The 14,056-nt window shown below is 50.1% G+C and overlaps 1 protein-coding gene across 4 annotated transcripts in view; it reads left to right on the top strand.

The window, feature by feature from the left end:
- SBF2 (SET binding factor 2) overlaps nt 1-14,056 on the top strand; it is a 233,040-nt gene that overhangs the window by 13,814 nt on the left and 205,170 nt on the right. For 2 of the 4 annotated variants that reach the window (XM_083595460.1, XM_083595459.1), the window contains exon 1: nt 13,424-13,668. In XM_083595460.1, coding sequence (XP_083451586.1) covers nt 13,614-13,668 — 55 coding nt within the window. In that variant the 5' untranslated portion in view covers nt 13,424-13,613. Of the gene's footprint in view, nt 1-12,690; nt 12,910-13,166; nt 13,228-13,423; nt 13,669-14,056 lie in introns of those variants that run through there. The other 2 variants (XM_083595457.1, XM_083595458.1) reach the window with 2 other exon arrangements.

The following is a 14,056-nucleotide window of genomic DNA, read 5'->3' as shown; positions in this document are numbered from 1 at the left end:
GCAGTGGAACGGTCAGGAGGAAAGTTGCTGGCTGGGCGCGCGCGCCAAGTTCAAATGTGCAGGCGCGCGGAACAGCAGGAGACCCGGATGGGGAACCAGCTCCTAAAGCCCGCCGGAGGGAGGGAGAAGGCTCAGGGGAATCAGCGGGAGAAGAGGCTAGAAAGGGCGGAACCCCGGCGGGCAGGCGGACCCAGAGGAGGAAGGAGCAGCGGAGAAGGTGGAGCAAGGCTAGACTCTTAAATTGGTGTCAAGGGGGAGGAGACTCAGACGGAGCATCAGTGGTCTGACACTTTAGACGTGGGGCTGCGCGCTGCGGCTCTGGAAGTGAAACTGAACTTCAATAAAGGCTTTTATACTTAACAACGAAGCAGCGTTGGTCCTTTGTGAGCTGGGACCTAGGGTAGCCCTGACAGTATGCTCCGTCTCACATAAAAACCTCGCAGCGTGAGTTGGTGCAGCGAGGGGCAAGACTTGGTGTTTTGCGAGCTCACGAAGATAGGCAAAGATGACTACAGAGAGCCAGGTGAAAGAACTGCAAGAAGCAGTCACGACGCTTTACGCGGAAGTAGCAGCATCCAGGAAAAGAGAAGAAGAAGCAGTAGCGCTCTGCCGGGATCTGCAAGCCAGGTGGGACCGTTGGGGGAAAGAGGGGCTGCCAGGACCCAAACCGGAGGGAGTTGGCCTCGGGAAGAGGGGGGGCAGCCTGGTGGCGCACTTTGATGGGAACCTGCAGCAATACCCTAACTTCAGAGCTGACGTGGTTTACGCGCTCAATTTGCTTCGGAAAGACTTTAGAGATGAGGAAGAGAAGGTGGGCTTCATAATCACTCATTTGCATGGGGAAGCAAAAGCGTGGCTGCGGAATTTGTGGCGCGAAAAAGACCCTGCCCTCAAAGATTCCGATGCATTTATCAAAGCTATGGACGCTTGCTTTAAATCTACGGTAGATGTAGATATTGCTCGGAGGGAAATGCATGGACTACAGCAAGGGAAAGCGACGGTGAGGCAGTATCACTCGCGCTTTTTTGCCTTACTGAACGTGCTGGGCTGGGAGAAGGACTCCATTGCTGTCAGAGACCTGTTCTGGGAGGGGCTAAGTGGAGAGGTGAAAGATGAACTGGCAAGAGGAGAAAGACCCCAAAATACCCAAGAAGTTGCCCAAAGAGCGTTGGCAATTGGTGTGCGCCTGGAAGGACGTAAGGGAAGCACCCCAGCCAGGACAACCCCTTTCTTTCCCAGAGAGGCGGGGCGGGCGCTGTCCATGCCTCCTTTGGGAAGGGGAGAAGAGCCGATGGAGATTGGTGGTGCAAGGGCTCAGACTGCCAGCAGAGCCCAAACACCGGGAGCAGTCAAGGGGAAGGCTCCTAGAGGGACCAGGAAGTGTTACATCTGCGACAGTGCACAGCACATGGCCAAAGAGTGTCCCCAGAGGCTCCAGAAGCACACTGCAGCCTCAGCAACAGTAAAGGGAACAGGTGAGCAGCTGAAACAGCTGCAGGGGGAAGAAGAAGCCTGGTTGGAAACAGAGCCACTGGGGCCCAACCAGGCAAGTCAGTGAAGCAGTCCCCAGAGATTTTACAGCCCACAGACCCCCTCCCACCCAAACCAGTGGTGCAACTCACCGCATCGCTCCAGTTGCCCAATGGGCACACCATGCAAGTACCAATAACCATTGACTCTGGGAGCAACGCAGACTTTATTGGAGTGGACTTTATCAAGCAACATCGCATAGCACTCATGCCAGCCACGATGCCCCTAAACGTCGTCACGGTCGATGGCAGGAAGCTACTGGGAGGAGAGGTGGTACAGCAAACACCACCGATGGTGATGCAAATTGGAAACCACCGCGAAGTCATCAGCTTCAACGTCACCCACCTGTCGGACACGCCCATAGTGTTGGGTATGAGTTGGCTGGATAGGCACAGCCCGGCATTGGCATGGTACCAGCGGCAGTTGACCTTCTGTTCCTCCTACTGCGCAGAACACTGCATCCAGACCCGCCAGGAGGAGGAGGGGCAAGAGGATGAACCGCAGCTACACCTAGGCATGGTGCAAGCGGTACCCAACAAGTACAAGGAGTTTTTGGAGGTCTTCTGCGAGAGGGAAGCGGATAAGCTGCCTCCCCACAGGCCTTACGACTGCAAGATTGACCTCCTGCCGGGAGCGACGCTGCCGACTGGGAAACTGTATTCCATGTCTGAAGATGAACTGCAAGAACTCAGGGAGTTCATAGATCACAACTTGAAGCGGGGGTTCATCCAAGAATCTAAAGCAGTGGGGGGCAGTCCCGTGTTTTTCGTGAAGAAGAAGGACACGCCCCAACGGAGACTCATAGTTGATTTTAGGACCATAAATTCCAAAACAAAGCCCGCAGCATTCCCCATGCCCAAGATCGACGACCTGCTCGCGACGGTGAGGAAGGGACGGATCTTCACCAAGTTGGATCTACGAGGGGCGTACAACCTTATACGCATGCGGGAGGGCGATGAGTGGAAGACAGCCATGTTTACACCTTTAGGCACCTATGAATATCGCGTAATGCCTTTTGGTCTGCAAAATGGCTCCCATACCTTCCAAGCTTTCATGCATCACGTGTTAGCGGGACTCCTCTACAAGAAGTGCGTCTGCTTCCTGGACGATATCCTGATCTTCTCGGAATCGCAGGAGGCTCACGAGAGGGACGTCAAGGAGGTCCTGCAGAGGCTACGGGAGCACAGACTTTACGCCAAATTAGAGAAGTGCCAGTTCGACATGACGGAGGTGGATTTTCTGGGCTACAAGCTGTCCGACAAGGGACTCGCCATGGACAGCGCCAAGGTCCGCGCGGTGTTGGACTGGAAGAGCCCGCGCAATCGGAAGGAGGTCCAGAGGTTCGTCGGCTTCGCCAACTTTTATCGCAAGTTCATCAAAGGGTTCGCGAAGGAGACGGCGGCCATCACGGACACCCTCAGCTCCAAGAAGAAGAAGTTCACCTGGACGGACCAGGCGGAGCAGTCCTTTCGGAGACTCAAGCGTCTCTTCGCGTCCGAAGAACAGCTGCTACATGTAAACCCCAGCAGACCAATGAGGGTTGAGACGGACGCCTCAGACAGAGCAGTGGGGGCCGTCCTGTTGCAGCAAGATCCGCAAGGGGAATGGAGGCCGTGCGCATTCTACTCCAGGAAACTCAGCAAGGCGGAACAGAACTACACCATCTGGGACAGGGAGTTGCTGGCCATTCATGCAGCTTTCAGGGCGTGGCGGCACTTCCTCGTTGGAGCCAGACACACAGTGCAAGTCCGCACGGACCATAAGAACCTGGAGTACTGGCGCACGGCGCGGTTCCTGAACCAGAGACACATCCGCTGGGCGGAGTTCTTTGCGGATTTCGATTTCCGGATAGAATACATCCCGGGAGACAACAACGTCATGGCGGATGCACTATCCAGGAAGCCGCAGTATCTCGAGGAAGCGGCGCCGGTGGCGGCCAAGCACATTTTCGCACCGAAAGCGTGGGCGTGCGCTTCAGCTGCCGTGGACCTGGACGCGGTGCGTCGAGCGCTGCAGACGGATTCGTTCGCACAATCCAAGATGGAGGAGGTGCGAAGAGGCACAGCGAAGGACGACGAGTTCCAGATACGAGACGGACTGCTCATCCGCAAAGGGGCTCTCTACGTGCCCGGAGACGACCTCCGCGCGAAAGTCTTGCAGCAGCTACACGACGCGCCCAGCGCTGGGCACTTCGGCAAGGACAAAACGGCGGAATTAGTAACCAGAGACTTTTGGTGGCCCAAGGTGAGGGGAGAAGTCGCGGATTACGTCTCCAGGTGTGACACCTGCCAAAGGGCCAAGCCAGTACACAGGAAGCCAGCGGGTCTACTAGAACCCCTACAGACGCCGCTCGAACCGTGGGAGAGAGTGGCCCTGGACTTTGTCACAGATCTGCCCAGCTCGCGAGGCAAAACAGCGGTGCTCGTGGTCGTAGACATGTTCACCAAGATGGCACACTTTATTCCGTGCGCGAAGGTGGCCACAGCGGAACAGACCGCCAAGCTGTTCATAGACCACGTGTTCAAAGCTCACGGCTTGCCGCGGTCCATCCTGTCCGACCGGGGTCGCCAATTCGTCTCGAGCTTCTGGCAGAAGCTGCTGGGCATCCTGAACGTCAAGATCAACTTAGCGTCGGCACGACACCCGCAGACCAACGGACAAGCGGAGAGGGTCAACGCCATCATGCAGCAGTACCTGCGATGCTACGCCAATCAACAACCCTCGACCTGGGTGGACTACCTACCGCTGGCCGAGTTTGCCTACAACAACACGAAGCACGGGTCTACGGGAGTGACACCGTTCTTCGCCAATAATGGGCGGCATCCCAGAACTTTCCCAGGGTTAGAGACGAAGGGGGAGGGGGAGCCAAGGGGAGCAGAGCACTTAGCAGCAGAGTTACAGGAGGTCCACGAGCAACTCCGCAGGCAATTGGAACTGGCGAAACACGCCTACAAAATGCAGGCAGACAAGCACAGGAGGGTCGGGGAGGACATCCAGGTGGGGGACTGGGTCTGGTTAGCAGCCCAGGCAGTGCCGGCCAGGACGCTAGCTAAGAGGAAGCTCAAGCACAAGCAGCTGGGACCTTACCAGGTCGCGGCGCAAATCAATCCAGTGGCCTTCCGGTTGACACTCCCGGAGGGCTCCAGAATGCACCCAGTCTTTCATAGGTCAGTGCTCACACCCTACAGGGAACCCCACAGGTTTCAGGCGACAGGGAACGCGCCAGACACACTTAGTGAATCTCCGAAGAGGGAGGGGTCACGGAGGGCGACGCCACTCAACGAGGTCACGGAGATTTTGGACTCGAGGTGGGGGGAAGAGGGGGTGGAATACCTCCTCGCCAGGGAAGGTACCCCAGCCAGTGCCAACAGGTGGGTACCGTGCTATGCCGTGGAGGAGCACTATCTTAAAGACGAGTTCCATGCACTCTTCCCACACAGACCTATGCCGGCAGAGTATTTCGACGACTGGCTCTTCACGCCCACACTGTCAGCCAGTACGTTCCAGGGTTTTTCATCAGCTGAAGAGACGACGCCAGACACTAGCTCCTCGGAGGGGTCTCTCTCGGGGTTTGCCACAGACCGCTCCTATTGGTGGGACACTCAACCGGAGGTGGGGTGGCGCAGGGAGCTGCTGCGGGGACCTTTGCAAGCTGTCTCACCAGAGGTACCCGGGGGAGGGGAGGACATGGACGTGTTGGGGGAGGATCCTGGATTCGAGCACATCAGCAGAGAGATGGAAGCAGAGGAAATCGACGTCGACGAGCCCGTTGCGGTTGGGCCGGATCCAGTGGACCGGCTACACACCAGGGGGGAAGAATGGTATCCCGCACTCACACCCACTGGACTGGAGCACCCGGAACCCACACCCGAAGAGGGGGAGGGGGGAAGGGGGGGCTTCGAGGGGGGGATGGATGTCAGGGAATCAGGAGCAGGAGCACTGGGGAGAGAGGATTGGGAGAGCGAAGGGGAAGAATCCGAGGGCAGCGTAGGGGAGTATGACAGTGGCCCGAGAGATTCCATGAGCTTCTCCAGCGAATCAGAAGATTCCCAGAAGGGGGCGCCGATGGTCAGGGCAAGGGGGGTCCCAGGGGGGACGCACCAGAAACAAGGAGCCAGAGGGGAACCCCAAAGCAGCAGTGGAGGATCAGGACCAGTTTCCCCACCAGAGCGTAGTGGGGGGGAGGAGTCACATGTGTCAGGAGCAGTGTCTCCTCCAGAGAGGGAGTCAGGGCTGACCACGCCTCCAACGGAGGGGAGGTCAGTTGCAGCTAGCCCCCCCGATGGGGGAAGCAGTGACAGCAGCAGTGGAACGGTCAGGAGGAAAGTTGCTGGCTGGGCGCGCGCGCCAAGTTCAAATGTGCAGGCGCGCGGAACAGCAGGAGACCCGGATGGGGAACCAGCTCCTAAAGCCCGCCGGAGGGAGGGAGAAGGCTCAGGGGAATCAGCGGGAGAAGAGGCTAGAAAGGGCGGAACCCCGGCGGGCAGGCGGACCCAGAGGAGGAAGGAGCAGCGGAGAAGGTGGAGCAAGGCTAGACTCTTAAATTGGTGTCAAGGGGGAGGAGACTCAGACGGAGCATCAGTGGTCTGACACTTTAGACGTGGGGCTGCGCGCTGCGGCTCTGGAAGTGAAACTGAACTTCAATAAAGGCTTTTATACTTAACAACGAAGCAGCGTTGGTCCTTTGTGAGCTGGGACCTAGGGTAGCCCTGACAGGTATGTTCTGAATAATACAGATCACCCAAAAGGTATTTAGATAAACAATTTATTGAACAGGTAAGAGTATTTAAACATTTGAACAAAAGGCCATAACTTTATTCTTGCAGTCCACGAAGTTTTTAAAGCTAAAACTTTAGCTCAGTTACTTTATGGGATTCAAATCTGGACTGAGGCAAATTTAAACCCTCTGGAAGTTGTGCAGCCTAATTTTTTTGTATCAGGTTGTGTTTCAAGTGCCGTTTTGCAGTTTAAAGTAGGTCTCTCCTCCATTCTCACGTAGCCCTAGTTAAGGGCAATACAGTATTGACTTAGCTGAATTTAGCTCCAAGGGGTTTGCTTCCTTAAGTTCTGCTTTACTTGCACAAAAGCAGTTGGATGAAAGCCACTTATGTCAGTTGTTGTTGTTGTTGTTGTTGTTTTTCACTGCAACAGTTATTTAGCCTAGGTTTGCACAAAGCAAAAGATGCATTGAGACAACACCTGTTTTATATAGAACAACAACATAATTTGTCTGCATTGAGAAAATTGAGTTCCTGGTATGTTTTCCAACAAGCCCTCTTGATCTTGTAGCAGAGGTGCCATATTGTCCCTGATATTATAGGGGGCCTGGGCATAGCTGTCAACTTTTCCCTTTTCTTGCGAGGAATCCTATTCAGAATAAGGGGATTTCCCTTAAAAAAGGGGGAAAGTTGACAGCTATGGGCCTGGCTTGTGTTGTGTGTGTGACATCATGTACACGACATTGTGTCGTCTGAATACTCTTTGAGTATTTCTGACCACAGAGTCTCACCCAGTTGTTCTTGAAGTTTTAGAAGTCAGCTTTCTTAAAGTGTGGAATGTGGAGTTTCTTAAAGTCTAGAGTTCCTCATGATTGTTTATTATTGGTGTTTAAGAATTGTTGGTGTTATTACATATTGGCTTTAATGAACCGTTGATAAACGTTATAAATCAATCAATGAAGAAATGATATTCCTCAAATACAGTGGTACCTCAGGTTACATACGCTTCAGGTTACAGACTCCGTTAACCCAGAAATATTGCTTCAGGTCAAGAACTTTGCTTCAGGATGAGAACAGAAATCGTGCTCCAACGGCGCAGCAGCAGCAGGAGGCCCCACTAGCTAAAGTGGTGCTTCAGGTTAAGAACAGTTTCAGGTTAAGTACGGACCTCCGGAACGAATTAAGTACTTAACCCGAGGTACCACTGTACTTTGTTCATTCAAAGATCTGCTGAGCAACACTCTCTCTTGTACTGTTTCTGCACTTAAAGCACTCTCTGGTTACTTGTGCTGTGGAATTTGGGCTTTCCTACATTGTCCCTCCCACACACCAGATCTTCCTGCATACTTTACGACAAGAGACATTTCAGTACAGTTCATAAAGTTACTGCAAAAGAATAGTCTGAGTGATGAATGAGGCCCACTACTGTTTTATTAGTGCTTTCCTTCAAACTATACTTAAGAGGACAGATCACACCAGTGCAATAATAGCTCACATTGCATGTGAGCTCTGCATGGTGTGTTTGATTGCCGCACTTAGTTTGTAGAAACGTGCATCCCTCCTCCTCCTTCTCCCAGTGGGGTATGTTGCTAGACTCAGGCAAGAGGAAAACGTAAACAGGAAACATCCTGGAAATTCTTGGGCACGTAAAAATTCCATTCTGGAGAATGAGCTCAGGGGGGCTACATTAAAGAGGCCTTTGTTGTCCATATTGCGGTACTGAATAAGCAATGCATCAGCAAAATATTAAAAGCACATTTCTGTGAGCTTCCAATAAGCAAATGACCCAATATGTATATATATTTATAGCTGGTGAGGGTTTTAAAGATAGACATTTGTAGGTCACAATCCACCAAATTCTGGGCCATAACAAGGAGAGCAGGGAGTGCATGGGAAGAAGGTTATCTACATTTCATTGCAGAAATGTTGAAATTCTACTATCAGTTTTAATATATGGATTTTATGTTTTTATTGGGTTTAAATTGTTTAACTGTGTGTTAACTGGGATCATCTAAGTGTTGTTTTAACACCCTGACATATTCCTGAAGTATTGTTTCAGAACTCCTACTGTAAAAAATACCCAAACCTCCGAGGATACCTGACTGCCAGTATTCTGAGGGATTCTAATGCATAGGTGAAATTTATTTTTGCTCTATTAAAGGGGCTTAAAGTATTGTGTCACCCTGGCACAACCATTGTTGTTGTTTTTAAGTGGATTTTTTTTTGGGTAGTCAGAAAACTGAAAGAGAATGCCCTGAAAAGTGTGAGATCATAAAGCAAATAAGCAAATCAGGATGAGTTCAGGATGGATGCACATTGTTGTATAACTTTCTCTCAAGAAATTCAGGAGTGCTCAGTAAAGACCAGATATAAATACTTGAAAGACCACCTCCTTCCCTACAGATCCTCTTGGGTGCTATGATTGGCAGAGGGTGTTAAATTGCCCTCAGAAACTTGGGTGGTGACAGCCCAGGAAAGAGCATTCTCTGTGATATCCCCTAAGTTGTGAAACCACAGAGGTGCATTTGGCATCCTCATTATACAGCTTTTGGTGAATGCTTTATCTTGGGTTTTGACACTTGAGATGCATATCTTATTTCTGTGATTTTAGGTTGTTTTAAACTGCTTTTAATATTGTATAATATTGTGTTTTAATATTTTGTATTTTAGTTGTTGTGGCCCACCCTGGGACCTTGGGGAGTAGGACGGGTTGTTGTTGTTTAGTCGTTTAGTCGTGTCCAATTCTTCGTGACCCCATGGAGCAGAGCACGCCAGGCACTCCTGTCTTAGGGCGGGTAACAAACTATAATCATCAGCAAACCTCCATGCAAGCAAATCAAAATGCTCAGTTAATGGATTATCTGGAGGTACCCTCATTTAAGAAAAGCACGTCTTTAAAGCTTCTCAGTCATACATAAAGACTAGCATAATTGCTACTGTTCACTTTCTCCTCCTCACCCCCACCTTCAGCACTAATCTCTTTGCAATGGGCTTGCATTTAAGCTGAAAGACTTTAACATGACTAAAATGGTTTAAGCACAATTAATACATCTTAAGTAGTTTGTGGATGTGGTTGCTTTAGTGCTGTTACTGAAGACGAAACATTCAAGCTGGCCTTCTAGGCATGTGTGGCCTCTAAAAGATAGTTGTGGAGTGATTTAGAAGTGAGAAAACTCGACAGGGACTTGTGGCTTCATGGAGATGCATGACATTTATATAGTGACTTATGTGGCAACTGTGAAAATACCATTTGTTGCTTTAAATTCCAAAAGAGTGTTATGTGCCATATTTATATTTATATCTATAAGCTACAACCTAAAACAATTGAATCCGGCTTACTTTGCATTTATATAGCAGTTAGGTCTTCAAAGGTGTGTCACTGGCCTTCAGCAGAATCATGAATGTCATCTACAGTTAATTCATTCAGGAGTAGTTTTCATTTAAGTTCTATTCAGCCTCACACTTCAGTAGGATTGAACTAGTTCAAGATGACAGCATCTTAAATGGTTTACAGGAAACAAGAGTGCCATGGAGCTCCTTATAGAACATATTGTAACCATCCTGTTCCTTCCTGTTCTGGTGTTAAGCTGAAGTTGTAGTTGTATTAGGAGTGCTGCAGTTAATCAGCTGTTTCCATAAGCCAAGGCCCTCCCCATGTCTCACTTACATATATCCCAAACACCATTCTTATGCTGCATCATTTCATGAAGTGGAGTGAAACACGGGCGTAGCAAGAATTTTTGTTGGGGGGGCAGAACCTCTGTCAGCTATGTATTTTTATTTGGAGAGTGGGCAGCTGTTCCCCTCCCCCCCCTGGCTACGCCCATGGAGAGAAGATGGGCTGAGATCAAGAGGAACAAAGGAAGCTGCCATATAGCAGGTCAGATCAATGGTCCATCTAACTCAGTATAGTCTGCACTGACTGGCAGCAATTCTCCAAGGTTTCAGAGAGGACTATCTTCCAGCCCGACCTGAAAAAGCTGGGGTTTGAACCTGGGACCTTTCGTATGCAAAGCATGTACTCCACCACTGAGCTATGGCCCTTCCAGGCAGACACTTGGTTCAGTGTTCAAAACTTCCATTGTTCTAGGTGCATTTTGCGGCAGGGAATTTCCTTAGTGCGAGCAGTTTCTGAGCTCTGGGCACAGTACTGCACCTAAGATTTCAGATTAAAACTGCAGAGTAGAAGGAAAGGAGGACCTTTTTCTGTCTTCCCACTTTCAGCTATTCTCTGAAGACTAGAGAAGAGACCCTCTTAAGAATGTTACAGGGGTGGGCAGAGAAGGAGTAGACCATGTGAAAAATGAACATAATATTTTACCTGCAGTTCATTCATTTTCAGCTTTGTATTCTTGTTATAACAAAGCACACCTAGACATTTCGTTGTTGTACCCATAACCTAGGTTTAAGGCAGGCTTCCTCAACCTCAGCCCTCCAGATGTTTTTGGTCTACAGCTCCCATGATCCCTAGCTAGCAGGACCAGTGGTCAGGGATGATGGGAATTGTAGTCTCAAAACATCTGGAGGGCTGAGGTTGAGGAAGCCTGGTTTAAGGTGTCATTTAGCTCCTAGCTTTCATATCTCAGTTTCTAACACTGACTTGGTTCATATATGGTGTGGGTTTTAACTTACTGAGTATACTGCAACATGCCTAACACAGTTTCAGCTTGAGGGCAGCAGTGGAAATGAAGTGTTAAAATCACATCCAATAGGAGCTCTTCTGCACACCGTTTTCTACGTGCAGAAGTAGCTTTATTATACCTTTTATATTTTGCTCATCCTAGTCTAACAGATTAACAATGGATCTATTCCAGAAGACTTTTCTGCCAGAGTAGTTGGAATTTTTATTGTACTTATTTTTGTGGTAAACTACAAATTGCATAATGCTGACTCACAACTATTTGCACATTTGCTAAGGACAGAATGAAGCCATCAAGTGGTGATTTCCCTCCCTTATGAACGATCTAGGATTTCAGAATTGTACGTAGCTCATTTCATGACCTGCAAAACGTGTAAAAAGAAGATAAGCCAGGCTGTGGTGTGTCATAATCTCAGTTTATCCAGTGTAGACTTGCATGGCTATATGTGTTGACGGGATAATTTGAATCACATGGGAAGTAAAATACAACACCTCACATTAGACCTTACAACCCTGATGTTCACAAGTGTCAAAATGCTGAACTAGTGAGAACCATGTTGTGTATGATCTATTTTTTGCATTATTTGGGGTGGTGAAGTTGTAGCAACTGAAAAGCCACAGCTGTGGGCTCCATGCAGCTGCCATAAGGTATGTGAGTAACTCACAACATGGGCAGGTTCGATTGGGTGGAAAGCCTCCATACCAGTACGAGCAGCTTCCAGGAATGTGCAATGCTGGCATGGAGTTTCCAAACAAAAGAGCTGGTCTTCCTAGTGAAACTTGCCAACATTATGACAGCCATATGGATGTGGTTTTCTGAATAATCCCATCATCTGCGGAATATGCCATAGGCCTCTATCACTTGTGCAAAAGTTGAACCTTGCTCAGCTCCCATCACAGTATTGTTCAGGTTGCCACTTTGGGAACATAAATTAAACATGGAGTGGTCTTTACTGACCACATTTACGTATCAGAGCACGCTCTAAATGATTTTGTTGCACCAACATTACCCTCCCTTACAAGCTTTTTAAAGTAAATTCCCTAGAAATCACTAAATCTGTAATCTTAAACTCATTGTCTAGGCAGTAAATTCAGAATAAACTTGATTTAAATTGTCCCGAAAAACTACAAAGTGCATCTAGAATTGAAACACTAAACAGATTCATTAACAGCACAAGCCTGTGCATGTCTACTCAAAAGTAAGGGGTACTGAATTCAATAGTGTTTGCTTTCAGGTAAGTGTATATAGGATTGCAGCTCCAAACTGTAACCATGCGATACTTGCTTGTGGGGAAGTCCATGGATTCTGTAGAGTTCAGTAATGTAATCTCACATGGGGTTGAATCTAGACTTGGCCATATTTTGAGTAGACTCACTGATTTCAGTGGGTCATATCTGGCTCCAACCCAGTGTTTGGCTTCATATCCTCTATATTCATGTCCATCCTTCAAGAACAGAAACAGTGAAGTCATTTGGCTTACTCCTCAGTTATTGTGTTTTAGTGCTATTTTAAAACACTCTTTTAAATTGCTCTTAATTAAAACATAATGCAAGTCTGGAAATTATTTCAGAAGGCTTAAATGTACTAACTCTGCATAGGATCAGGCTGCTACTTGGGAGTAAATAACTTCTGAGTAACCTTCAGGATCATGCAGATAGTAAAGATAATGGGTGCGATAAGGCAAAAAAAAAAAAATTCCAAGAGTTACAAATGGGGTTTGGGCCAAGATCACCCCTGCCTTTTTGATGATTTTTCCCCACGGAGAAACGAAACCGAAAAGACATTTCTCCAAACTTGGCTAGGCAGAAGCTAAAACGTGAACATGCCATTTCAAAACATGTCTACGAGAAACGATAGCCGGAGGACACCCAAATGCAGGATGGCTGGAACGCAGTTTACAATCTACCTCACGGAAATGAATGGGTTCGGAAACCTAACGCAAGCCATTTAAAGCTGCCCTTCACACATGCGCACAGTCAGCAGACAGTGGCTCCGAACGGCAGGAGCGAAACGGCCTTCGGGTGAGCCTTAACCACTTTGCAAGCGGAAGCGAAGTGTGACCGAAAGCCTGCGGGACACACTTTCGCTGGAGATTTCGCGAATCTCGGGGGAGGGGGGAGCGGGGAGCGGCTCCGCCATCCTCCGTTTCCCCGCGCCCTGTATTAATTTGAATTTCCAAAACAGGAAGGAAGCGCCGGGCTAAGGCTTGGGCTGAGCTTTATGCCTCAGGGCGCCATCCGTCCTGCGGCTTTTGCAGGCGACGGGTCCATCATGCACCCGAGTCGCTGCATGCAGAGCGCCACATGCAAACGTGCACCCAGCTGCAAACCACTACAATAGTGAGGGGGAGGGAGGGAAACGCCCGTCCCCCCCCGTCCGCCTCCCCCCCCACAAGACCTTCCCTTCTTCTGACCCCACTGAGCGTGGGCTGCAGCCGCCCGGCAGCGGCGCGTGGTGTTTGTAAACCCCGCAAACGCCCGCTCTGCCCCCGCGAGGTCGTAGTACAGCAGCGGCGTTGCGGCGGTTGGTAGTTGGGGGGTGGGTGGGTTGGGAGCGCGCGCAGGCGCACTGCGAGCCTGGGCGTCCAACATGGCTGAGGTGCTGCTCCTTCTTCTTGTGCAGCAGCTGCAGGCGCCGCGGGGAGGATGCTGAGTTTCCCGGGCGCGGCGGCGGTGTCAGCGGCGGCGGCGGGGCTTGCGGGGCCCGAGGCAGGCTCTCCTCAGCCATGGCCAGGCTGGCAGATTATTTCATTGTGGTGGGCTACGACCACGAGAAGACAGGTAGGTGTGGTTGTTGGCGGTGGTGGGGTCGGCGGGGAAGGGAGGGACATGGCTTCCTTGTACACCGGGGCTGGGGAGACGGGGGACTGAGGTGGGAAGGTTGGAGAGGATTAATAAATTCGTGGACGGAAGCGGGGTGGCGGTTAAAGGGCGGTTGGGGGGGCACATCATGGGAGAGCGTTGCATTTCCTCTCACGAGGTTCAGGGTTGGCAGGAGAGAGCGGGTGTGTGTGCATGTAATTTTCCCCTCACAGGAACTGGTGGAGGGAACAGCGTGACTGGGCAGCTGACACGTAGGAATTGTTGAGGGACAACGGCGGGGCTCGTGTCTCCCTTCCCCTTTCTGAAAAGTAGGGACGCGCGTGCACACACAAACACGTGGGGATGT

The sequence above is a fragment of the Podarcis filfolensis genome (assembly GCF_964270895.1).
Source record: "Podarcis filfolensis genome assembly, chromosome: 1".
Lineage (NCBI taxonomy): Eukaryota > Metazoa > Chordata > Lepidosauria > Squamata > Lacertidae > Podarcis > Podarcis filfolensis.
Note: the sequence above shows the minus strand (reverse complement) of the source record. Positions and strands in the feature narration are given on the sequence as shown.